The sequence below is a fragment of the Elephantulus edwardii genome, unplaced genomic scaffold, assembly GCF_000299155.1.
Source record: "Elephantulus edwardii isolate Elephantulus edwardi_28Jun2011 unplaced genomic scaffold, EleEdw1.0 scaffold00011, whole genome shotgun sequence".
NCBI lineage: Eukaryota > Metazoa > Chordata > Mammalia > Macroscelidea > Macroscelididae > Elephantulus > Elephantulus edwardii.
In genome coordinates, this window is record NW_006399761.1 from 4,063,714 (window position 1) to 4,091,491 (window position 27,778).

The 27,778-nt window shown below is 42.8% G+C and overlaps 1 protein-coding gene across 1 annotated transcript in view; it reads left to right on the forward strand.

Moving 5' to 3' along the window:
* ALMS1 (Alstrom syndrome 1) overlaps positions 1 to 27,778 on the forward strand; it is a 147,444-nt gene that overhangs the window by 96,232 nt on the left and 23,434 nt on the right. Inside the window, exons 15-20 of the mRNA XM_006881006.1 lie at positions 1,832 to 1,954; positions 5,139 to 5,309; positions 8,486 to 8,632; positions 9,506 to 9,619; positions 12,263 to 12,388; positions 19,901 to 21,033. Coding sequence (XP_006881068.1) covers positions 1,832 to 1,954; positions 5,139 to 5,309; positions 8,486 to 8,632; positions 9,506 to 9,619; positions 12,263 to 12,388; positions 19,901 to 21,033 — 1,814 coding nt within the window. The remainder of the gene's footprint in view (positions 1 to 1,831; positions 1,955 to 5,138; positions 5,310 to 8,485; positions 8,633 to 9,505; positions 9,620 to 12,262; positions 12,389 to 19,900; positions 21,034 to 27,778) is intronic.

Consider the following 27,778-nt stretch of genomic DNA (forward strand, 5'->3'; position numbering starts at 1 on the left):
AAAACTCCTTCCTGACTAGGTCACCGAAGAACCCCCTGAAGAATAACAGGAGAGAACTACTTTAGCAGCAGTCAGGTGTAAAGTCTAGTAATTGTTGTTGTGTACCATCGAGTCAGAACTGACCCATAGCTGACCCTCCGGCAGGTTTTCAGTGGCTATTACTGCATGGGAGGAGAGTGCCCCTTCATCTCCCATGGAGCAGCTGGTGGATTGGAACTGCGTGCTTTCAGAATTGCAGCGCAGCTTCTTGTCACTACGCCACCAGAGCTTTCCTGTAGTATTAGCGTGACTGAAATAGGTACATAACCCACTCACCTGTAATTTTGCTCTGTGGTGAAAGGGTGTGTGTTGCTGTGATGCTAAGATGTTTCAAACACCAGAGAGTGTCATCTGTGTTGGATGTTTACAGTGACGCTTCCAGATAAAACAGACTGAAAAACAGGTCCGATGAGGCACTTCTGACGCAGTGGGCCCTTGGAAACGCCGTGAATAGCACAGAGCACGGCCTGATGTAGTGACAGAGAGGAGACCATCAAGTCGGAAGGCACTCAGGGTACTTCTGGAGAAGTAGCATCCACCTTATAGATATGGATGCAGTAAAGCTTTTGTTCAATAAAGGTTCTTCACTTGCAGACGCGACATGACGCAAAATGTAGAGAAACATCCAAAAATAATTGCAGTGTGGAATGTTCAAAAGATTAGGAAAATTTGAGGTTTTTAGAAATTTAATAGAATGCACTAAAGGTTTCTGTATCCTAGGTATTGATGGGGGAAAACGGGCTGGCATGGGTCATTTTGAATTGTGCAGTCCACTGGTCTGCCGTGCTGGCATTGAAGAAATTGGAGAGGAGTGACGTCTCGTTCAGTGTCATGATGAGCATTCCAGGATCTGCTCTGAAGTGCACCCAGTGCTTTTCAACGATAGGACCCTGCTCCTGTGTGAACAGGATCTACCTCAGTATCCTCTTCCATATCCTCCTCCGTGTGGGCCCTTTGTCAGCGTTGTCTTCCAACCTCATGCACTTCCTCTCTGTCTCAGTGCTGTCTTCTTCTTCAGCTCTGTTCTCCCCCACTCAAGCCTGCCTTCTGCTTTTTCCAGCTCTCCTGCTCCTCCACTTCTCCTTCACATCCGTGGTAGTCAGCTTGGCTGCTGTGTCCATGGTTTTGTCCAGCATGGGCCTGGGGCCTCATCAGGCAGGTTTTTCTTTAGGGCTATTGAAGATGTTTTGAAACAGGCATTCCAGAAAGCAAGGCAACAGCATTGCGTGTGGATAATTTTTTTCGTTATTACCAGTGACCAGGTTTGCGTTCATTCAGCATAGTGTTTGTCAGCTAAAGCCATTCTTTGAGCTTTGACTGAATTCCTTGATCAGCATATTAAAGCCTGTACCTTTCCCTAGTTTCCCCAGAACTCCCCGTTTTGTTCATTTTCTCAATGTTGCATAAGCTCAGAAACCCAAGCTTACTGCCTTGGAGTTGGTTCTGAGCCTCCCCCGGGTTTCTCAGGGTGTGCGTCTAACAGAGGGGACTGCTCAACCTGCTCCCACAAAGCTGTATGTGCATTTGGACCGCTTTTGGGTCAGCAGTGAAGCTTGCTATAGACTATGCCACCCGAACTCCCTGTTGTGTAATACTAATAATTATTAAAGTAATATTTACGTATTATGTTGTTTGCTGTCTTTCTCCCTCTACTAGAATGCAGCTTTATCCTGAAGGCAAAGATGCTTTTCTCTTCGATTCAGTGATCTATCTCGGGGTAAAGGGTGGATATCAACATTTGGTTCGGTAAATTACTAAATGTCCTTCATGGTTCTGATCTTTGCTTCCTCAGCTGAGCCTTCCCTGCTGCCATATAAACCTTCTGGAAGTACACAGATGTACTACGTCCCAGAGTTAAGAAAAACCCCACCTCCTGAATCCAAATCAGACACCACGCTTGAGAGCTCACACTCAGGTATTCTGCAGAAATCGCTGAAGATTTATTTTTTAAAATTGTATTCATGCATTTTGGCTGATTGACTCTGGAATGACATTAAGGTTGGTTTAATCTATTAAGGAAATGTTGACCTTTTTTTAAAATTATTTTAAAGAATTTAAAAATTTTTCTTTTTTAACTGTGTTTCTGTATATATGCAAAACACAACATTTGCAAATTCAGCATTTCTCACAGTGGCTGTTTTAGTGACATTAGCCGCGTTGTGCATACATTTCCCCCTCAGGCAGTGTCCTATTTCCGTCACCAAAATGTGTATCTTTTCATAGCTGAGTCTCTGGCTTAGAAAAGTTACTTAGTTGCTATAATAGATCCTGGACTTTTAAAATGTAATAAATACTTGATGTATGAAGTTTTATGCACAGTTATTAGTGTTAGTGGACTCCATCCAGAACAGAAGCTTTAGATTTTCCTCAGTTCATCATATGCCTTTAGTATTTTAGGGATTTGTTTTGTCTTGACAACCGTAGGCTAAATAAAGAAATAAAAAGGAATACAGAGAATTTTGTTTTTATTATTAAACTGTTAGATCAAAATAATGTGTGGTACTCACTTTGTCAGCATATATACTAAAACTGGAAGGATATAGAGAAGATTAGCATGGCCCCTGCACAAGGATGACATGCAAATTTGTGAAGCGTTCCTTTTTTTTTTAATGTGTGTACCGTCAAATTGGATGTGACTGGTACAGGAGGCGATTGTTTCTCCTTCAGCAGAGCATCTGGTGGATTTGAACGGTGCACCTCTGGGATTGCAGTGCAGTTTCCTGCCACTAGGCCACCAGAGCTTGCCACGTTCCATATTTTTTACTCTTTTAGGTATACAGTTAAAACATTAAAAGACTTTTTGGGACATTTGGGGGGAAAAAAAGCAGTATGTGTAACATTTTGGAATTTTCCTCCAACAGGTACTATTTTAGGAGACTATTACTTATTGCTTTGTTAACAATCAAAACTAACAAATAGTTCTTTTTCTCTTTGCTTTTAAAAAGTATTTCATTTTGATCTTAAGTAACTACATTTACTTAACTAATGAGCGTACCCAGATGTTGAGGACCCTGTGACTTCTTGTACTTTGAAGTAGAATTGGTGACTTTTATTGGGTTTTTTTCACCGTAGCAACAGCTGCAGAGAACCCAACTTTGCAAGACTAGAACAACATAGAAAGTCGAGTAATACTTTCTGAGGATGAAACTTTTCATTCCCTTGACCTTGTAGCTTGTGCAGTGTGTACCAGATCTCAGGCATCGTTGCTGTTTGCTCGATTTTCACACCACCCCACAGCACCCCTGTGAGTTCAGGGCAGGAGAACTGCAAAACTAGGACATGATTAGCAACCCAGCGAGGAACTAGCATGTGTTTTCTGTAGGAGTTTTAAGACGTGTACTGGGATGGCGTGGTGTGACGTTTTTATTGAGGAGACAGCATTTTGAGTGTTACACAGGGAATTTCCTACTTCAGTTCAGACGTAAGTTTTCTTTTGTCATCATTTACTGGTCTCCCTCATTGCCCTTAAGTTAGACCCAACTCATAGCTGACCCTCCAGCAAGTTTTCAGAGGCTGTAAATCACACAAGAGGAAATTCCATGGAGCTGGTGGATTCAAACCACCGGAAAGCCTTTAGTTTAGTAGTGCAACACCCTAAGCACTAGGCCACTGTAGCTCCCTGATCTTCTGAACATATATTCTATGTAGGTATCCTGTAGATACCTGTGTATGTATAGAAGTCCCTGATCTTAGCCAGACTTGTTCGTTAATTGTATATGAGCGAGAACCAGAACCTCTTTCTTCTGGTAACTGAATTGTTGTTGTTGTTGTTGTGACTGTTGGTGGTTGCCATCGAGTTGTTTTCAGCTCATGTCAGCCTTGGAGTGTATAATAGAGCAAAGCATGGGTCCGTCCTGTGCCGGCCTCACAGTCGTTGCATTTGAGCCCATTGCTGGCAGCCATTGTACCAGTGACCTCGCTGGGAATCTTCCTCTTTTTCACTGACTCAGGCTCTAGCTGTGTGTGTACGCGTGCACGTGCGCTGTGTATGTATCTCTGTACAGAACGAAGCATATGGAGGCCACAGTAAAAACATTTCCTAGGCATAATTAAATATCTTGCTCTTTTCATGTATATGCGTATAAATAGACACAAATACATATTTATCTTAATCAGGTTCGATTACATCAGTTTAATGAAAGAATTTTCAAATGTGTTTTGTGCACTCCATTATGTTGTGTTGCTAGATGCCATTGAGTCACCTAAGACTCATCGAAACTGAACAACAGCTCTGAACCATCTCTTGATATGCTCAGGCTCATTGGACCCTGTTGTTGTGGACCATCGACTTGGAACTAACTCGTAGCTGACTGACCATCCAGCTAGTTTTCAGAGGCTAAAAATCACGGGGAAGGAGACTGCCCGTCTTCCTCCCTCAGTGCAGCTGGTGGATATGAACCATGTATCTTTGAGTTGACAGTGCAGCTCCCTACTCACTCGGCCACCAGAGCTTCCTGTTTGACGCAGAGGGAGTGGGAAATAGGAGACAGGAAGCTCCCTTCCTGTGGCTCATTTTAGTCCTTACTGACCTTGTGTGGTATGAGCACCCTTTGGTTTGCAACATGACATGCTACAGACCACACTACCAGAGCTCCTTCATTGTATAAGCACCTTGGCTCCTGAGTTTGAGGAGTGGCTTTGGAATAACATGGCCTCTGTATACAAGTCCAGTGCTCTCAAGTGCCTATATGCAGATGCAGTTTTCTACAGGAAGAGGTGGGCTCTGCAGGGCTTGTGAGCAGACGTCCTTTTCAACGCAGTGCCGCCTTCAGGTGCTTCTCTTGATTTTCCTTGCTTGGTTCCAAACAAATGCCTACCACTTTACCAGGGAAAATGTACTTTTCTCTTTTTTGTTTTTATTCAAAAAACACTCCTGAGTTGGAGTCCTCTCCTTTCTTTAACCTCTTGTGTCTTTTGTACCTTGTGTATTTGCAATTTGTCACGCACATCTTCACTTTTCAGCTGTCTCTGTCTGTCCACTCTATTCAGCTCTCATCTTAGTGCCGTTTTTAATACAAGTGAGTAAAAGAGGAAATTACTTTTTAAGTCCTTGTCTAACTAGATGTCTTTGTTAATGGTGTTTTCTCTGTTCTCTGTAGGATCCAATGATGCCATCGCCCCTGTCTTCCCAGCTCAGGTGCTCGGCACAAGAGACGATGACCTCTCCGGCACAGTGAACATCAAACATAAAGAGGGGATCTACAGTAAGAGGGCAGTGACGAAACCACCCTGGTCAGTGGGGGAGAAGCCCTCTCAGAGAGACACTGCAGGTACCAGGTTGACTCTGTGCGTGTTTCCCCCATGCTAATCCAACATTAGAATCTGATTGAGAGAGTGCAGATCATTGGGGCTGGCATTCAGCTAATAAGGGGATCCAGGGTGTCCCTCACACGGTACAGGGACTGTCTAAGTATCTTGAGATTAGCTAATAAAAGCAGCCCGGATGACCCTTCATCACAGGGTGCAGGGACACAGTCTATAGAAGTCTCCTGGAATCAGCTAATACCGGTAGCCTGTTGTCTCTTCATCACATGATCCAAGGATATTTTATGTAAAACTATCCTGAGCTCTGCTAACAGGCAACCTGAATGTGTTCATCACACTGTCTATATGAGTATCCTGGCGTCAGATAATACAGGCAGCCCTGTTGTCCCTTCTTTGCAGGGTCCACAGACGCTGTGTGTATTGGTGTCTTGAGTTCAGCTAATATAGGCAACCTGAGTGTCCCTTCACCACAGGCTCCATGGACACTGTCTATATAAGTATCATGGGATCAGCTCATAGAGGCAGCCTGGGTGTCTCATTACCACATAGTCCAGGGACACAGTCTATAAGAGTATCCTGGGATCAGTTAATACTGTTGTCCCTGCTCAGTGTCCCTGCCTCACAGGGTCTCAGGACACAATCTGCGTAAGTATCCTGGGATTAGGTAATAAAGACAATAAAGACAGCCTTCTGTCCCTTCATCCCAGAATCTAGGGACACTGACTATAAATAGCATGATGTCAGTGAGTCCACATAGTCCAGGTGTCCCTTCATCACATAGTCCAGGGACTCTGTCTATATTAGTGTCCTGACATCAGCTAACACAGGCAGCCCCAGGTGTGCCTTACTTTATGTCCTTGGTTTTGCCACATTTCTCCTTTGATGGCCCTGAGAGCTCATGCAGAGAGGAGGAGAGTGGCCAGTGAATAAACTTCTAGAGAACAGCCCTGATGAAGAAGCACCAGATCCATAATGACTAAGGAACTAACCAGAGAGATGCTGTCTTGAAAGAGGCAAACCTTCCGCACTGTCCCGAGACGGTCAGACGCCTGACCAGAGACGCCATGTTAGAGCTCAGCTGTGCATACTTCCTAATTTGCATAATTTCTCCTCTTTGGGTATAACCTACCTTTCCCTCCTAAAACTACTGAATAAACATTAGCTCTTTCCCACTTTCCTAACGTAACCTACAGATAACCCTCAAACTTTCCCTTCCTTGAGACGGCTGATACCCTGTCTCATACTTGTATACAATAATTTTCTACTTTCTCCATTTAAAAAATAAGAGATTATGATCTAGTGTTTATCCTTTATCTTTGCTTACTGACGTAAACTTGTCTCATATATATATATATATATGAGAAGTTCAGAGCCCTTTGACATGCTTGGAATACATGAAAAATAGAGCAGGAATGACAGTCACTTCCTAAACAACATGCCTCTGAACAACATCCACTCTATGAACTGTGAGAAATTCTATTTATCAGAAGGCTTTAGGTCTTTTGTTCATAGGGTCATTATATCCTCAACTTGACGACAATAAACAACAACAAAAAATACGATGAAATTCTTGAAATGCCTGATTTCATAGGATTTAAAGACTAACATTCGTAGAAAATTGTGACTAAATTCTCCCTTGAATTTACCTCTGTCAGATACTGCATGCTGACATCTCGTAGACTGGGTTTTATTTTGTGGTGGCCACCAGTCTGCGTGGTGAAGGCCAAACGTGACGCTGAGCACTGGATCCTGATGCTTGGGAACCTTCTCAGGTGGCCTCTTTGATGTTCCACTCCTGGGCAGTGAGAGAGTCAGCCTTGGGGAGAGCAGAGCCCAGGTCTGACTTCTGGAAGGTAGCCAGCGTTGAGGGTTTGGCACAACAGAGGATACAGAGGATTTGCCAGAGTGACAAGAGGCAGATAGGAGACGCTGAGAAGAGCCCATAGTGCCTCTAGATTTGTCCTGTAAGGCCTCGGGGGGACGTTGAAATCTGGCTTGGTTTTTTTTATCTAATTTGTACCAATGAGACTACTACTAAGTTGTTCTTGTTGTGTCCCATCAACTTGGAACTGATCCATAGTTGACCTTCCAGAAGGTTTTCAGAGGCAGTAATCACACAAGAGGAGATTGCCCATCCTTCCACCCACAGAGCAGCTAGCTGGTGGATTCGAACCATGTGCCTTTGAGATTGCAGTACAGATTCTTACCACTAGGCCAGCAGAGCTCCCTTATTACCACATGTATACTAAGGGCTCAGGAAATACATGAAGTACAAGATCACAGATAAAAAGGACAACCATTTTCCAGATAATATAAAATAATCAGTTTGTAACACAGTATGTAACTCAGATGTTCTTTTTCCCTCTTGGACATGGTATGAAAGGAAGGTAAACTCTTGTTTTCAGTATATATGGGGAAATGGAAATATTTTAAAAGAAAAATATTTTCAAATCCTTTCTTCTTCAGTACAGTGTTTCTTTCAGCCTTTTGTCTTTTGTGTTATTGGCAGTTTAATCTGTTGAAAACATAATATCCTGTTGTTTGACAATTGTTAGTGTTCTTTACTTTTGGCTTGGAATTTCTGGGGAATTTCTCTGTAAAGTGGTATTTTTTTAAAATACCTCTCACCACCCTTAATGTACACCGTCACCTCACCTGACCGTGGAGTTGTATGCTATTTGTCTAGTTTTTATTGTCCTGCTTGTCTGTGCTTGTGATGTAACCTCTACCTACCCTAGTGCCTTTCTTTCTGCTCCCTGTATCAGGAAGTCTCCTTCTTTTAAAGGATAGTCTACTTCTCTAAAAGCGTTTATGAGCTGGGAGTGCTCTCCATCCTTTTCCTCTTTATAGTCTTGCCCTTGTGCGTTTTTGATCTGTGTTGTATAGGTTTAGTTTTATCAAAGTGGGGTAAGAAGAAAATGTAGGTCCTTTGTTGAATAAGAGCCTGTATATGTGTTGAGCTCTGGAGTTGTCGTGAGAGCGGCACTGCTGACCAAAGCCACACCTCGCCGGTGGCTCGAGTCCACCAGCTGCTCCTCAGGAGGAAGATGGACAGTCTCTTCCCGTGTGATGTACAAGCTCTGAAAACCCACTGAAGAGTCAGCCGTGAGTTGGCTTTGACCCAGCGGTAGTGAGTTACGTTGATATATGTGTTAATTATAATTGTCTCTTTTCTCTATAGGAACCAGCAATGCCATTGTTGTAAGGAAGAAAGATGAAGACCTCACAGACACAGGCATCAAACACAAAGAGGGGCTTTCCAGCAAGAGGGCTGTGATGAGAGCGACCTGGCCAGTGGAGGAGCCGCCCAGTCACAAAGACACTGCAGGTAACTGGGCTCACTGGGGCGGGGGGTGGTGGTGGTGGGGTGGTGAAGTGTGTATGTGCACTTTGTTTCATTTTTCCCTATGTTTATCCAGAGTTAGAATACAATCTAATCTGTATCCTCTCTGCTATACTTTTCATATATATGAATATAAAAGTCTGTTGACATGCTTGACATATTTGAACGGTTTAAATTTATTTTCCCCATGACAAATACGATGAGATTATTAACACAGTACTTGGTGGCATATGGTATATGGTATGTTATTGTTTTTGTTGTTGTGTACCATAGAATCGGAACTGACCCATAGCTGACCCTCCAGCGGGTTTTCAAAGGCAGTTAATACCACGGGAGGAACTCGCCCATTCTTCTCCATGGAGCATCTGGTGGCCTCGAACCATGAGCCTTCAGGATTGCAGCACAGCTTCCTGACACTAGGCCACCAGAGCTCCAGAGACAATCTTGATTAAATTGCCCTGTGAATTTTCCTCCGTCACGTTGCAGCCTGACATCTCATAGATTGGAGTTTGCAGGAAGATGTGCAGCTCACTTGGAGTATTAAATGTTTTTCCTATTTTTAACATTTAAAAAGTCAAAATCTGCTCCCCTTGAACAGTAGCTTTCTGACTGCAGACAGCTCGCGTTCTTCAGTGGCAGGAATCTCCACTATGAAATGGTGCAGCTGCTTTCTTAAAAAAGCATGCCCTGGGGTCGTGTTATAAAGGCCCCCCTTCCTGTCACAGCATTCGCAATGCAGGGCCTCAGTGGGGGAGTATTTTCTGTTCTACACAGAGAGAGAGTGTGTGTGTATATGTGTGTTTCTGTCTGTCTGTCATCTACTCTTCCTCCCATAACTATGATTAAATGATGTCCCAGTTCAAGTGACCCTCATCGGGGACGAGAGCTTGTCAGATACGAAAGTGAAGGAAGATCCATGTGAGAAGGAGCTGTTGGCTGTACCCACGTCGGTGGAGGAGGTGGACAGCGCAGGTAGCGGATGCAGCATGCGCTCCTTTCCTCCTGCCCTCTCAGATGAGAGCATTCCTTGAGAAGATCCACAGATAAACACTCTGTTCTCTTCAGCCCGTCTCTGTCTTGCTCATTTGTGATAGAGTTAAGATATTTCTAGTTGCATCTTTTTGGTATTCATGGAAAGAGGTGGGGGAAAATTAACTTTTTTTAAAACCTCTCAAGTTCTTTTAGAGATCTGTGTGTATATAATACACAAATTAATTGGATTACCAAAAATTCACATGCAGACTTTTACCTCTGCTATGAGATTTTGAGTCTCTGGTGTCATTTGTTGTGCATAAACTTTTTCTTTTTTAAATGCATGTATGTACATAAGCTTTTGTTCTTCAGGTAAATTCAGCTTCTTCCCAATTCTGCATCCATTTATTTTCATTCATTGAGAATATGTTGGTTAAAAGTAGGTGACATAATTTTTTTGAAAAGAACAAGCAACTGAGTAGTAGAGACACCCACATTCCCTGGTGGTTGATGGGCTGGGAAGGAGGGAGAGCGTGGAGGGAGGTTTCTGTGGTGGGGTATTGCGGGTCACTCTGTGGTGTGGTGGAAGACTTGGCAAAAGTTGCATGACAGATAAATTTACAACAACAGAGAGAGAGGGAGGAACTGCTGAAGCAGTTTCTGTACAACCAAACACCACATGGGCTATTGTTCCTTGGTTTGGAGTTTAGGGTCCTGGTTCTGTGGAACAGCTCAGTTAATTGACCGTATAATGGGCTTTGTCCTCTGTCCTACCTCCTGGCACTTTGTGTAGTGCCTTAGGTCTGAAAAGTGACCAGCCGGCCTCTAAGGCACCATGATTGGTCTCTCTTCACCTGGAGCAGCAGAGAAGGAAGAAGATGCAGGCTGAGGATGAGGATAATGGAGAGTGTGGCTAATTCCCTTCATGAGCAGCTAACCTCCTTTACCATTAGACCAGAACTGGGTGATGCCCAGCTACTATGAAATCCGTTTTCATCAAAGACTTTGTGAATCCCTGGAGGGTAAACCCTAGAACTATTGTCTGAAATAATTTTAAAACTTAAAGAATAAACCCTGAAATATTCTTAAAACCAAAGACTAGTTTAGCTTAACTGCTGGTGTAAACGGTCTGTCTTGAGCATTGTGCTCTTAGCTCTATTTGTAAACACAAAGCAACAGTGGTGGCCCTGAGATGAAAGCATTTGACTGCTAACCAAAAGGTTGTAGGTTTGAATCCATCATCTGCTCTATGTGAGAACGATAAGGCAGTCTGCTTTAATTTAAACTGTATGCCTGAACCCAGTAGGGCAGTTCTGCTCTGTCCCACAAGGTGTCTACAGCCAGCAGGAAAGACAGGGAATGGAGAAAGCATTGTCCTGCTTTAAGAATAATTTACAGATAGGGGAGCTCTGGGGGCCTAGTGGCAAGAAGCTGCACTGCAATCTCAGAGATATGTGGTTCAAAACCACCAGATGCTCTGCCGGAGAAGGAAGGGCCATCTCCTCCTGTACCAGTCAGATCCAATTTGACGGTACACACACACACACACACACACACACAGAAAATAATAATAATAAAAAAAAATATTAATTCACAGAAATTATATGTCCGATCCCCTTACATCATGTTGGCCAGTCCTTAGACATGGTCTCACACCAGCTAGTTTACCAGGGACACTGGGACATAAAGCCTTTATCCTGGTGACTATATGCCCAGCTAAGAGACCTCTGCTGAGTCAGTTCCGACTCAATGGCATTGAATAGCATATGCCCAGCTGAAGTCAGGATTCCACTGTAAAGGAAAATGGGTAGTAGGGGCTGTCTCTTCCTCCCATGGAAATGAGAAACATCTTGGAGCATAACCCTTCACCTCCCTTTCTCTGCTGATTGATTCTTATTACTGTATTATGCTCTAGGTAACATTTCAAAACTGTATTTCCCTTTTTTTCTGTTATGAAATGAAGGTTCCAGAAATATGTTCCAGATACATATTCCAGATATATACATATATATATATATAGATAGATAGATAAATACATATGTTACCATGTTAGTCTCCTACTCCTAACCTTCCATTAGTTTTCATTGCCCTTGGAATAAAATCCAAACTCATCATCCTGTAGAACAGCACTGCGTGCTCTCAACTGACCTTTGGACCACTATTTCCCAGATAACCTCTTGAGTACTTTTCCTAATACCAAGCCATATTGTTGCTCTATTTGTTCTCAGTTGTTGTCTTGACTCTTTTGTTATATACTCACCTTTGCTTGAAATTCTTTTCCTTTTCCATTTCTATGTATTTATCTTCATTGTAGCTTTAATGCCTGGATCAGTCCCTGCTTAGTTTAGAGTCTTTCCTGATGCTTCTGTCTGAGGGGCGTTTTCCCCTCGTGTGAGAGCATCAGAGCATCAGCATCTCTCTCGGGTAGGATTCTGCAGTTTCAATTAAATCTGATACTGTACATGATTTTGGCCATAATTTAGATCAGCAGTTTTCCAAACACATTTCTGATTGATCTGTTTTTCCTTCAACATCAGTTAGCAATGCCTTTTGCATAACACATGTTCTAAAGATGTTTGGAAATTTTATGTTTTTTTTTTTTGCCAACATCCTGTATTTACACTGACTAATATATCTCTGTAGGTTGCATCACTGAAAATCTTCCAGATGTGAAAGCCTTTAAACAGAGAGAGGATATCTTTAATAGGAGGACAACTCCTCGGACAGCGTGGACAGAAGAGAAAAAATCTTTGTCCGAAGATGCTGCAGGTAACGGGGTTGTGAGCGTTGTGTGTGTCTGGTCCCCTCTTTCTGACGAGATCATGGTCTCTTGGTTTAAGCAAAGATCTCCCTTCCTCTTGTTGTTGTACTGTCAAGTTGAACTGACCCATAGCTGACCTTCTGGCAGGTTTTCAGAAGCAGTTAATCACACGGGAGGAGGTTGCCCATCCTTCTCCCTCAGAGCAACTGGTGGACTTGAACCAGTGTGCCTTCAGGCCTGCAACACAGCTTCTTGCCACTAAGCCACCAGTGCTCCATACTTTTTTTCTTTTTTTAAATGCGTTCTTCTACAGATTAATTCAATGCTACTTTGTCTATTTGATTTTACATATTGGACACAGGAGTGGCATCCACTTCCATAGTAGTCTGCCTCTGGAAACCCTGTGAACCTGGAGAAAGGATGAAAGTCACACAAGCGCTGAGGACTTTCGTTCATAGGGTCCCTGTGAGTCGCCTATGACTCGGTGGCACTTAACAACAACAACAACATTGGTATAAAGGATACTTTTTGTTCCTGGAAAAATACACTGGCCTCATTGTGGAAACAGGTTACAGATAAATAGTATCAGAAGTGAAACTTCATGTCTCATCCTGGTGCGGGAGAAAACATGACCCCTGAAAGCATCTAGAAGAATGACCAACACTATGGGGACCTCAGCACAAGATTCTGTCAGTTACTTCAGATCTGTCTTGTGTTTGACGCCCCAACTTTCTGATAGAAGGAAGGTGTGTGTGGAACACAAGCCATCGATATCCACCTGTCAAGCTTTACTTCCAAAAAGAAGCTAAAACAGTACCCCGACAAGGAGTCAAGGAGCCAATCCGTCCAGCTTCTTTATATTTTAAAGTAGTGCGTCTTGATCCACTCACATCAGGAGTGTGTCTAACAAAGACCAGAGTCTGGAAACTGTTCTGTGGATAGGGAGACAGTGGGGAATCCACACAACTCACAAAAGGAAATATGTCATCCTGTATCCCAGGGGACAGAAAACCACTGGGCCCACATGTTTTATAGGAACAGAAAATGAATAATACTAGAAAATGTGAATTTAGAGTTGGGGTAAGAATAAGGTAAAAAGGGAGACTTAAGGAATAGGAGAACAGTGTGTGTTCGTAGCCGTAAAAAAAGGTAACAGGAAAGTAATGAAAAGATGTAGAGAAAAATGGAACTTCCTGTTTAAAAAGACATCAAAAAATCCCAAGGAAAATTTATCTTATTTAGTTATCAATACTGAGACATGTATCCCTCAAAGTACAGAATTTTAAATAAAAAGAATTCTAAGGTATCAGTGCAGAAGAAAAATCAGAAAAAAGGCAGAGTAAGAGGAAGTTAACTCACGTCTTACTGTCAAGTCAGAACCGACTCATAGCTGACCCTTCACTGGGTGTTGAGGGGCTCTAAAGTGCACAGGAGGAGATTGTCAATCCTCCTTCTGAGCAGCAGCTAGTGGATTTGAACCACCTGCCTTTGAGTTGGCAGGGCAACTCCTTACCTTGAAGGCCACCACGGAAGTAAGTATAAGTGACCTAATTTTACCTTTCAAGTTGATAAAAAATAGATATGTACGTATAGTATTTAAATTTTTTTAAGTTTCCTCTGAGTTAAAATGTCAAAAAGCCAAAGTAGTTAGAAAAGGAGTGATGGTAGACCCAGGTGCAGGGAGCACAGGTGGCTTCCTGTGCAATTTACAGCCTCAGAAAACCTGCTGAGGGGTTGGCTGGGAGTCAGTTCCAACTTGATTGCACATAGTAACAATAGAGGACACATACAGGTGGAGGGGAAAGACAATGGGAAGTAACGGGGTGGGGGGTAACACAGTGAGACATGGGTAAACATGTACAGAATAAATTCACTTTTTTTTTATTAAAACCCCAAACCCAGCACTTTTGAGTTCATGCACAGTGAAGCTATGACTTAGGACTCTTTAGGCACCACATACATTGGCTGCTGCTTGTTAGGTGTTTCCAAATTGAGTACAACCCATAGCAGCCCTGTGAACAGCAGGTCTGAACACTTTTCTATCCTGTGCCATCTTCTCTCAAGCCCATTGCAGCAGTCACTGTTGTCAGTCCACCTGGTTGAAGGTCTTCCTTTCTTCATCATCTTTCCATTTTCCCAAGCATGATGCTCTTCTCCAAGGAAATAGCTTCTTCTGTGCCCAGAGTATACGAAACAATACTTTATCATCCTTGCTTCCCATGAGCTCTCAGGCTGCAGCTTTTCCAAGACATAAGTGTTTGTTCTTTTGGCAGTGCGTGGGATATTCAGTACCCATCTTCAGCACCACAGCTCAAAGGCTTCAGTTCTTCGTCTGTCATCATTAGTTATTGTCTAGCTCAAAGATAATTGAATTTTGCAATTCAAGCCTTGAGTTGCAATATTGAAGAATGGAGCGGGCAAAATATTGAATGATCTCGGAAGCATCAAAAGAAGATGGAAGGAATACACAGAGTCACTGTACCAAAAAGAATTGGCTGACACTGTAAAATTTCAGGAAGGTACCTATGAACTTTGATAAATGACGATAGTTATAGAAAAGCTTCAGGCCTTTTGTTCATAGGGTCACTGTGAGTCGTGCTTGACTCGATGGCAGTCAACAACACAACAGACATGAATAAGAGCCATTAGTAAAGAAGGAAGTTGTTGAAGCTACACAGATGGCATTGACAAAAGGTAAGGCCCCAGGACTTGATGGCATACCAGTTGACATGTTTAACTAACAAATGCAGCCCTGGACGTTCTTACAGTGTATTCCAGGAAATTTGGAGGATTGCTGCCCACCCACCTGACTGGAAGAGACTCATAATTACTGCCGTTCCCAAGATGAGTGATCCAAGAGAATGTGGAAATTTATTGAACAATATCATTAATATCACATGCAAGCAAAATAACCACTGAAGATCATTCAAAAATGGCTACAACAGTTCATAAACAAGAGAACTTCCAGAAGTTTTAGAGGCTGTGTTACCAGGGATATCATTGCTAATGTCAGATGGTCCTGACTGAAAGTAAAGAATATCAGATGAGGGAGCTCTGGTGGCTTAGTGACAAAAAGCTGCACTGCAATCCAAGAGGTATGTGGTTCAAATCCCCCAGATGCTCTGCTGTAGAAGGAGGGGCAATCTCCTCCTGTACCAGTCAGATCTGATTTGACGGTACACACACACAAAATAATAAAGTAAAATAAAACTTTAAAAAAAAATCAGACGAATGTCTATTTATGCTGTATTGACTGTGCAAAGGCAAATGACTGTGTGGATCATGACAAGTTATGGCCAACATTGAGAAGACTGGGAATCCTTAATTGTGCTCATGTGCTATCTAGTCTAAGAGGCTGTTGTGTGAGCAGAGCAAAGAAACACTATTGTTGTGTACTGTCGAGTGGAAACTGACCCAGATGGTTTAAAAATAAGAAAGACACGTGTCAGGGTTATATCCTTTTTCCAAACCTATTCAATCTGTTGAGTAAACTATTCCAGAAGCTGGACTCTGAAGAAGAATGTGGCATCGAGATTGGAAGAAAACTCATCAATAACCTGTGTTATTCAGATGACACAGCCTTTCTTACTGAAAGTGAGGAGGACCTGAAACAACTTGTTGCGGAAGATCAAAGTATACAGCCTACAATATGAATTTCATCACAGCCTCAAGAAAACACAATTCCTCACCACTGGACCTATTGGCAACATCATGATGTTTCATCATCAAGATGGGGAAAAGATTGAAACAGTCAACAGCTTCATCGTATTTGAATTCACAGTCAATGCCCTTAATAACGGTAGTCAGAAGATCAGGAGACGTATTGCACTGAGAAAGTCTGAAATCAGGGATCTCTCCAGATTGTTGAAGAGCATTGTTATCAGTTTGAGGACTAAGGTGCTCCTGATTCAGGCCATAATCTTATCATTCACTTGCTTTTGATCTATGTTGGCTTAAGAAAGCGTAAAACAAACCTGGGGAACATCATCTTAGTAAAGTCTTTGTTGCCTTTAAAAGAGAATAAAATTACAGACTGGTAGGAAAACAATTCTTCAGTTCTGTTGTATATCTAAGAAGTATAGTGCTTAGGAGGAAATGAGAAACTAGGAATTTGCTTTAGGGGTGTGGGGAGAGGAAGCAGTGTGATCACAACCTAAGAAAACCTCAGAAGATTTTTGTGGAGGAAAATTAATAATAGTAATGAGAGCCTGAAAGTCATTAACTCCTGATGGACCTCTCTTTTTTATAAGATTAATCACCATTTGACTTTGCCCATCATTAATTACCCTGCCTTTCCATTATTACTTCCCTGTATCATCACCCTCCTCACACCCTCCATAGTCACTAATGCACCTTCTGTCTATGTAGAATTCCCTAATGTGAACCATGTCTGAATTTTTGTGACTGGCCTCCATCACTTAGTTATCATTTCCATGGCTCCTCCATGTGGATCGGGACTTCATTGCCTTTTATGGCTGAACAATGTTCTAAAAAAATGCTGTGTTTATCTTTTCATCAATTTATAATTAGATGGTTGTTTAGTTTGGGCTTTTATGATTAGTTCTGTTATAAACATTGGACAAATCTGCTATCAGCTCTCTTGACAAAAGTGCTAAAGAGCAAGGATGTCATTTGAAAGACTTTGGTGTGCCTGATACAAGCCTTGGTGTTCTTTGTGTGTCTGGAAGTTGGACAGTGGATAAGGAAGAGAGAGAAATAATCAATGCCTTTGAATTGTGGAGTGGTAAGTACCATGGGCTACTGAAAGAACAAAACAAGTCTGTCTTGGAGGAAGTACAACCAGGATCTCCTTACAGGCACAACTGGTAAAATTTCTCACGTATGTTGGGAATGCTGTCTGGAGGGGCCAGTCTCAGAAGGAAAAAAAGTGCATGATGCTGAGAAAGGTAAAGAATCAGACAAAGAGAGGAAGACCTTCAACAAGTTGTGTTAACACAGTGACTGTAATAGGGGACTTGAGCATATCAGGAATCTTGAGTATCGCACAAGACAAGACGGTTTCATAACTCCACTGTGACTCAATTTTTAATTGCCAGCACCAAGCATCAGTAGCATTGTAAACATTTATTAGCAAGTTCCTGCGTGAGCTTATGCTTTCATTTCTTTGGGGTATCTGTCTAGAAGTAGGATCGGTAGTTCATGCAGTTTAGGCATTTGAGGAATTGCAGACAGTTTTTACAGCATTTGTGCCATTCCTTATCCATTTCCACTGGTAGTGTATGAGCAATGCTATTTCACCACCTCCTCACCAAATCGGTGGGAGTCCTGGGGGCTCGTGGGTGAGGAGTGCCAACCGCAGGGCCAGTGATTCAGGGCCACCAGCTGCTCTGCAGGTGAAAACGAGTCCTCTCCTCCTGTGCAGTTCACCGTTCACAGCCTCCAGAAGCCCGCTGGAGGGTCAGCTGGGAGTCCGTTCTGAGCCGACAGTGATGAGCGTGTTCTGACTTTTGGCTACTCGGGATTCTAATGGGTCTGAAATGAGTGGCGTCTCAATGTGGGTTTTTTAATTTTTAATAATATGTTTTTAGTGAACGTTTACACAAGTAGGTTCCCATTCAACAGTTTCTGCACGCATCACTCCAGACATTGCTTCCACCTTCATAGTGCAGGAACAGTCAGCTTTCCTTCTCAGTTGCTCCGTTGCTGGTGCTTGTTTCCCTGCCTTCTCACTTGCTAGGCTTTGTGTTAATATGTGACCGGGCTCAGAACCTTGATCTCAGACAGATGGTTCTTTAAAGGAGCACAGTACTCAGAAGTGAAAATCTTTATCTTTATGAGCCAGTGTGTTATCAATTCAGTGTGGCTTTGATTTTCATTTCTTGAATGACTGGAAGTTGTTAACAGTTTCAGCTTACCCAGTGCCACAATCAACACTCTTGACACCAGCAGTCAAGAAATCAAAAGATGGATTGCTCTGGGAAAGGCTGCTGTCAGGGAGCTCTAAAAAGTGAAGAGTAATAGTGTCATTCTGGAAACTAAAATGCACCTGATTCAGGCCATGGTCTTCACAACTTGCTATGCATCAGAGAGCTGGACAGTGCCCAGTGATGACAGAAGAAGAATTGATGACTTTGAGTCGTGATGCTGAGGAAGAACATTGAACATACCATGAACCGCCAGGAGAACAAACAGGTTTATCCTGGAAAGGATGAAACCAGGTTGTTCTTGGAGGCAAGGATTTTGAAGCTCCATCTCACATTCTTTGGGCATGTGGCCAGGGGTGACCAGTCCCTGGAGAAGAACATCATGCTTGGAAGGGTGGAGGTACAGCATAGGAGAGGAAGACCCGGATGAGATGGATTGACACAGTAACTGGGATGATGTGTCGGAGATAGACTAGCTCAGGATAGAGCAGAGTTCAGAACATCTATACCTGCGAGTCTCAGGGGATTTGATGGTACATAACAACAGTGACTAAGTTAAGCTTATTTTCATGTGTATATCATTTGTATACTGCCCTTGAAGTAATGACTGTTCCTATCCTTTATTTTTCAGTTATTTATCTTTTTATTAAATTGTCTTAACAGTTTTCAAAACTCATTTGACTGTGACAGATGAGTTGCTTTTTGTCCTCTCAGTTCTGTTCCATTGAGCCCTGTTAGCTATTCTATTACCAGTTCCATGCCTTTCTAAACTGGTTTAGTATATGTTGTGTCTCATCCATACATTGTGTTTTATGAGACTTGTGGCTTCAAGTCCCTATTGCATGTTTCCTATTCCTTCACTCCTATCTGCCCGCCAACCTCTGCTTTCGTAGTGCTTGTACCTCCCTCTTTCCCGCCCCTCTGTCTCCTGTACCATGCTGTTATAGTCCCTTTTGAAATTCTCAGGTGCTGTTTTCAACCAACTCTTAACCACTGTGCCACCAGGCTTCTTATTAGAATGTCAACTGTGCATTTTTATTTTACTTTTTTTTTTTTTAAGATTTCCCTTAACATCTGGTAGGGGAAGGGGCACTTGCAGAAGAACAACAGGGGAAATCACATTTTTCCTGACACCAGACAGCTGCTAGTCTTGCTGAACGCAGCAGACCACCATTCAGAATGACCCTGCCGCACTGTTCTCGATTCTGTGCTCTGTCAGTCTCTGTAGTCACGGGTTCATGTTGTTTTTTTCCCGTGTAAAGTACTTTTTCGGAAAACCAGAACTGTCCACTGCATCTGCTGTCTTGTGTTTGGGTTGAGCAGAGTTATGAGCTCCCAACTTCTTAGTCCACCGTCCTACCCAGAAGTCTCACGTCCGAGTGTTTTGTTCTTGTCTATTGCTGACGGGCTGTTTAGTAGTGAGGGAGCTCTGGTGGGTAGTGGTAAGGAGCTGTGGTACCGTACCAGAGGCGTGTACCAGCAGCTCCGTAGCAGAAAGGTGAGTCATCTCCTCCCACGGGACTTACCTGTTCTTCCCTTCAGCCTGTTTTCTATATCTAAAAAGCAGAATCTGAATAGTATATCTAAAGAGACTTTAAGTATATGTTTGAACAGTTTTTTTTTCCCCCTTTCCAGAATCCAGTTGTCACGCAGGATTGGAAAATACTACCCATTCTGTCTTCCAGTCAGCCCAGTTTTACATTCATCATCCAGTCCACCTCCCAAGTGATGCAGACATTTGCCATGAATCCTTGGAAAAGGGTGTTTTCATGAGGAAAAATTCCTTCCAGCATCACCCAGACAAACATAAAGAACTCTCTTGTCTCCCTCCTCCTTGTCAAAATGCAGATAAGACAAAAGTGGATTATACGCAAATCGAGAGCCTCCGTATCAGTGTGAATTTGGGAAACAAAGAAAAGGGTAGTGATCATTTAGAATCCAACCAAGAGGGCACTGATCTCAAAAGAGATCAGAGGTCTACCCCAGAGGCAGCCACTCACGGCCCCACGACTCTGAACACACTGTGGAACAAGTATCAGGAGCGACAGAGGCAGCAGAAGCCACCTGAGGACAGTGACAAGAAGGACCTGTCCCTGGTGGAGCGACTTGACCGATTGGCCAGGCTCCTTCAGAATCCCATCACACATTCCCTGCAGGTCTCAGAAAGCACGCCAGAGGACAGCAGGGAGGAGCACAGGGGGAAGACATGGGGTAGGAGACAGCAGAAGCTGAAACATCAGACAAAAAAGAGGTGTAAAGACCTAGAGAAACACCCTCCAAGCACAGGAGATTCAAAAAGAAGCAGCGTGCTTGCTACCCCTTACACTGCGAAGCCCAATCAGATTAAATTTGAGCATATTAAATTTAATAAATACATTGTGAGAAAACAACCAGGTCTTCATTATGTAAGTAACACTTCTTCAGACTCTCGGCCCTCAGAGGAGAGCGAACTGCTCACTGACACCACTGCCAACATCTTCTCCAGCACCACATCCTCCGTGGACTCGGAGTGTCTGACCCAGACTGACAGGGAGGTGGCCCTGAACGAGAGGAGCAGCTCCATTTCCACCATTGATACTGCACGTCTGATTCAGGCTTTCGGCCGCGAGCGAGTGTGCGTGTCCCCCAGGCGGATCCGGCTGTACAGCGCCAGCACCAGCCCACAGAAGCAGCGGCTCCTGGAGAAGCGATGCAGGCACAACCAGAGAGCCACGAAGACGGGTCATTTCCACGTGACCACCGAGCACACCAGAAGGAGAAACATCCAGGTACATGGCTACAAATTCCGTCTGACGCTGTGACTGCCTTGTGCACGGACCTTTGTAGTTGAGCTTTGCACACAAATGAAGGAGGAAGAAAAAGCCACTTGCCCTTTCCTCACTATCATATTTCTGACCCGCTGGAAAAGAGTGAGAAAGTGTAGCACAGTGCTATTGTGAGTTGTCATTCTTTCCACCAACACCCATTTTCTGATTGCCCTTTGGATGAAGGTCTGTGCAGCTGGATGCTTCAGGACCCACACAGTCGAGGTGCGGCCTAGGGCAGTGGGCAGCTTCACATTTAGAATGACCTCCTGCACTGTGCTCGCTTCATGGTTTTTCCTTCTGGGATGGTTTGTTTTTTTTTAAGTTGGGGTTGGTTGGGTTTTGTTGGTTTTGTTTTTTTTATTAATGTACTTCCCTATCTTTCAAGAGATAATCTGAAGGACTCTTAACACATATACATTCACAAGAAATGCACATATAAATAATACAATATGATTTTTTTAAGTAGGTGAAGAATTTAGAGTCATAGACAACTAGAACAAAACCATGAGTGAGCTACATGATTTTAAAAAGAAATGAAGAATTATGAGCGATAGAAAAAAGAATTTTAAGCCAAAGTTGGGAGATAAAAATATACCTTGTAATGAGCATTAAATATGCAATGCCTAGAATACATGCATGCTAACAGTGAGCCGTCAGTTGAGCTGTGTGTTTGCTAGCTGCTGGTGTTGCTAGCATTTTGTCATATGAATCTGGTGGTTCAGACTCACCTGATGACAAAGAATGCAGTCCAGGACCCCCCGGGGGGCGGGGGCAGTTCTGTGTCACACAAGGTCCCTCCGAGTTGAAGTTGACATGATGGCTGCTATAAAACCACCCGAGACAGTAATACAGGAGCCAAAATAAAAGCATTACAGACCTTTCTGGTCCTAATCTCTCATAAGGAAGGCACTGAAGCATACACAGGGTATACACTGAAGTATACACAGAGTCGATACACAGCACCCAGCAGGTTCAGTAACAACCCCCATGAGCTGCTGGAAAGGTCAGTAAATGAGGGAGCTGCCTTAACCTAAGAATAAAACGTAGAGTGCCCATGGACGTACCCTCCAAGAAAGGATGCTTCCAAAGTGATCCATTGGCAGGTAAACGGAAGATAGTAGCGTTTCATTTTTTACATTTATGTTTTCATGGTGGTGGTGTGTTTTTTTTAAATTGAGTACGGTAAGAACATAATTTATAAATAAGTATCTGTTTTGGCAATTTGTGCTCAAAAATATTTTGTCAGTAGGAGTGCACAGCCAAGAAAATTTGGAGGCTGATCTAGAGGAAAGAGAGGAGCTGTTTAATCAGTTTACCAGAAGTGTTTCTCCCACTGGCGCTTTGGATGAGTATTAAGTGACCGTGCCCAGAATGTACTGGGAGCAGGGTTGATAATTTTTAAATTATGGCTTCCCATCAAAACAGAGTCCTGGCAGTGTTGCGGTGCATTGCATGTTGAGCTGCGAAACAAGGTCAGTGTTTCAAACCCACTCTCGGGAAAGAAATCGGGCCGTCTCCTCCCAAGATGTACAGCCTCAGAAAAGAGTGGAAGGTCGTCGAGAGTCAGAATGGACTTGGCCACGATTGAGGGTCTTCACGAGAAAGCCCAGGCACCTATCCGTGTAGAAGAGAGTTTCTTTAAAAGATAATCCTTCTAAAGCTTAGCTACTCCCAGTTTGTCTCAAAACATGCTGTAAATACCCACCTTGGCCATTCAATAAGTCTCTGAAAAGCACCCAAATAATATCTTAACATTTTTGCAGTTTAATCTGCTACATTCTGAAATGGAAATTAATTTCACTTAATGAGTGAATTTGCTCTTTGGGTTCATTCATTGTAAATCACATTTTTACTATGTCTCGTGGATTGCTTATTATCCTAAGTTTGGAAAACAGTTCATCTGTGGTCTTTGTTGGTTAAGAACTGGCCAGCAGAGATGGTTGTCTGTGAAACCGCTGACAGCTCATGAAAACAACATAATGGTATACACACATCTAAGGGTCATTCTTTAGAGTTGGGCTAGGGGTTAGGTGAGTTTGTGGAAGGGCATGTATTTAGTTTCCTCTAAAACTATCAAGTGACAGAGCATCATAATGTGGAAAAAAAAAAACAAACCTCAAACCCACACATCTTGATTTTCTTCAGTAGGAGACAGAATCTTGGAAAACAAGACAAGTTTTGCAGTAATGTTAAAGTATAGATTCTTTATAAGGCAGTTGAGCAAAGACCTGGCTGCACTTTCACAAAAGATGCTTTTAAGTGAAGATGTTAATCATCTTAGAGTAAAATGTTGTTGTATGATGTGGAGTTGGAACCAGCTCATCATTGACCTTCCAGTGTATTTTCAGAGATTAAAATGCACTGAGAGAGATTACTCATCTTTCTCCCAGGGAGATTTGAACTACCTGCCTTTAGGTTGGCAGTGCAGCACCTTACGACTAGGCCACCAGAGTTCCCTTAGCAAAATGTGGAAGTGGTGATTTCTATACACAAAAGTATTTCAGCTATACCATCATGTACAAAAACCTTTTTTTAAGAAATATTAAGAGTGCAATAGAACTAACCCTGCAGCTCTTAGTGAAAAACGAACAGAATGAATTTTAAATGATAAAGGTAGGGAGTGAATGGAAAGAGGAACTTGATACCAAAAAGCTGATAAAAATTCTTTCAAGAGCTTTGGCAATTTAGGACCCAATTCAGGTAAATACTGAGTTGATAAAAAGTGAAATAAAAATTGTTTCATTCATGCAACACACTTTAAAAAAAAAAGGTTTCTATGTGCTAAGGATGCTTGCACAAGTTTGATGGGCGATTGACTTGTTCCAGTCTTGGGACACTCACCTTCTGGTTGAGACAGAGGCCTTCCGATAAGTGTTAACCACAGAGGTATGCGCACACAGTCCTGTAGAAGAGGCTGAGAGTTCTATTTGAATGTGAGTAGAAGGCAGCTCTGTGACAGATGACTGACCATCTTGACTAACGGAACAGCATAAACAGGAACTGGAAGTGAATGGTGTCCACGACCCAGTGAGAGGTGCCGCCAGCCAGTCCAGCCCAGTCCACACCAGACGTAGTGTCCTGCCCAGCTGTAAGACAATCAGCGCTCTGCTTTGTGCTCTTTTAGATCCTGAGATACTATTTTTATTTCCCACTTTGTAAATGAAACATGTTCCTTGTGAGATAGTGATAACAAGTTTTTGTTACTATTATTGAGTGAAACTTTGCCTAGCAAATTGGTTTTTTTAAAGAACATTTATTACAGTGCCCACAATGAAATCCCCATTTTCCACTTCTGCCCTGTACCTCCCCTTCCATGAATCCTCCTGCCCTCCCCCCTTCTCCGTTGCTGGCCTTTGTCATTGGGCAGCTGCTGTTCCGGCCTCCTGTGCTTGGTTATTCTAAGGTGGTGTCACCTTACAGGCCTCTTTTCCTCTGAAAGTTGGGAGAGGTGTCAGGTACATTCTGGATCTGAAAAGAGTCTCTGGGTTCCACCAGTCCTTGACCCTGGTCTTTTCTGTGCTGTATTTTGTCCTTAATGCAAATTTTTTTTCAAGAAAGCTCTAATTAGTGATCAGAGAAATTTACCTTATAAATTGGTATACTTGGGAGTAAAGGAAGTTGCCTTTAAGTGTTAATGAAGGACAAAGGCGTGAATGGCAGGTGTCTGAAGACCCACACTCGTCCTAAATTCTACTTTGTGAAAAGAGCCATTTTAGACTTAATTTATTCTAAATGTGAAGCTCTGGACTATTGATAACACTTTCCAGAAATGGTTCATATTAACTTTGCAGCCTACTTTTATTTAACATACCGTCTTGATACTATTTTGGTGATCTTCTCTGCACCTTTACCTCATTTTTCAAACTGCTCCTAAGCCCATTGAATGGTTATCTATGAACTTATAACACGTTACCAGTGGACATGAAAACAGTTACAGTGTGTTAAGGCTTTTTTAAGAGACTGCTTCAGTGAACAACTCACTTGAGAGGTTTCAGGGAATTAATTCCCCTGAAGTGTCTGATGAAATGGTTCTTCTACTAAACAGCTGGTCACCATCATTTTTTGGAACATTTTCATGACTCTGGAAAGAAGCAGTCACTCTGCTTCCCCACCACCACCAACTAACTCTAAGGCCCAGGCAAGCCCCAGTCTACTTCCTGTTTCTGGATGGCCGGTTCTGGGGGGTTTCCTGTATCTGAAGTATTGCGTGGTGATATCTTGTCATTGGCTCCTTTCACCTAGAGCAAGTTTTGAAGGTCTAGCCCCGTGTTTCACTCCTTTTTATGGCTCAGTAATGCCTAGTTGTATAGATAGGCCATATTTTGTTCTTCAGCTGTGCGTTTGGAGAGTGTGTGGTTTTTGGGGTGACTGTGAATAGTGCTAAGCACATTGGTGTACAGATTTATTTTTGTAGCCCTGTGTTTTCATTTCTCGGAAGTGAAGGTGAAATTGTCAGCTCATGTGGTATCAGTGTTTAGCATTTGCTCAGGTCAGCATTGATAAGTTATATTTTCCTTGAGTTTTAGCTGTGTTTTACACTTGGGGTTTGCAAAACATAATTTTAAATTGCTGTGATTTTTATGGCTATTTCCTCATCCATTCCTAATTTCCTGTCTTTCTACTTGTGTTATTTCCACGCTGTCACCACATAAGCCATCTATCTCCCTGTTTGCCTGTGTTGAGAACTGTTCTTTGATCTTTTGCTTGTGTTATTATTTTGTTTTCTAAGTCATCGATATCTGGTTCATTTTCCTTTAAATGTCTTGCTCTTGTGTTGAATGCATAAATTACCTCTTTTACATACTTAGTAACAAAGCTATTCATTTCCCTGTCATTCCAGCTAAATCCACAAAATGTTTTCTGATAAGAGCCTGTCTTCAGGTAACATGTCATTTCCCTTAGAGTGTGCGGATCCTACCACGATCTATTCCAGATTTATCCCTCCCCTTCTGTCCTCTGTTTTGTTTTGGTTTTTTTCATATGTTAAACTTTTACTTGCATGGTAAAAGCATTGCGACTGTCTTTTGTTAGCAATTAATAAATTGGGAAAATGTATTTTACTTTCTCTTCACTGATGTCATACTCAGTACTCTGTCTCTCTGAGTGGATTGGTGTGCTGGGTAACATTTCTTGTCGTTTAGGTTGGCTGCACAGATCCCCCCCTTCTAGCACTTTGAAGATGTCAGGTGTTGTCTTCCGTGTCGCTTGGGTTTTCACAGGAAGCCTGCTGTCCTTTTGCTGTCTTTCTCAGTTTCTTACCCAGTTGCTGTGGCGTCTCTCTCTGCTCACGGCACCCCTGTGTGTGTGTCAGACAGGTGACGACTTCTCCAGAGGCTGACCCCAGCCTTTCTTCCAGTGTGCCGCCGTGGACTTGAACTGCCAACCTCCTGGTAAGCAGCTGGGTTTATTGCTTGATTGTCCTACCCAGAAACACCTCTATATAGAATTACCTTTATTTCTTCTTAAAGATTTTGTTCTGAGCAGTGTCGGCTTATTTTCCTGTGGGTTTGAGGGGGATAAAGGAGTTTATCTTGTGAACTTGTCTCAGTTTTTTGGTCTGTGGTTTGGTGTCCATCATTAATGTTATAGAAAACTCAGGCCTCTATTTCTTCTCCACTGTTCTCTCTCCTCCTGAGGTGCCACTTGTGCACATGTTAGACCACTGGATGTTGTCTTCCTGTTTGAATGCACTGTATGTTTTGTTTAGGGGAAACCTGGTGGCTTAGTGGGTAAAGAGTTGTGTTGCAATCCCTGAGCCACGCAGTTTGAATCCAGCAGCTGCTCTCTAAGAGGAGGATGGGCCGTCTCCGCCCACAAAATGTACTGCGTCTGACAGTCTGCTGGCAGGTCAGCTGTGAATTGTTTCTGACACCATGGTCCACAACAACAATGGCAATGTTTTGTTTGGGGTTTTTCTGCACATCTGTATTTTTTATTTCAATTTGAGTAACTGTTTTTTATCTTCCAAGTTTCTTGATTCTTAACCCTGTGTTGTGTTCACAGATCATCTAGTTTGAAGAAATTCTTTGTGTTGATTTATGTATTTTATGTTTCTGCCTTTTCCATTTACTGCATTGTTGCCATTTCTGTCTCTGCTGGAAGCCCACCTGACCTTCCATGTGGTCACCAACTACGTTAAAGCCTCAACTGTGTGGATCACTCACTGTGACTCCACTACCGTGGGGTGGAACCGACTCAGCATTGATCTCTCTGTTGGCTCACAGGTCTGTAAAGCACACGGGAGGAGATTGCCCATCTTTCTGGTAGATTCAGACCACCAGAAGCATAGCTCCCTATGGCCTAGCCTGCAGGGATTCTTGTCATTTCTCTTTTAGTTTCTGAGATCTCTGTGTGTGATATCTGAGTTTAGGTCTGATAGTTGCTTGTGTTGGGAGTGTGTTGTTACTTTATAATTTTTATTGATAAAAAACAGATGTTTGGCCTAGGGAAAAATCTATGGTAAAATAGTCAATGCCTGAAACTGGGCATGCTGCAGCACCGGCTGGAGCTGACAGAATTTGAGGAACTCAGGTTAGGAGTTGCTCCATCTGCAGTATGTGGTCATGGTGCTGACCTGCAGTGCACCATGCGCTTCAGACCCCTCTCAGTGGACCTTATGTCAGGGTGGGTGCAGGTTTGTCAGGCACGTTTTATGTTGGTTTCTGTTTGTTTTATTTTTCCTATTTAACACTTGTTAAGTGCTAGT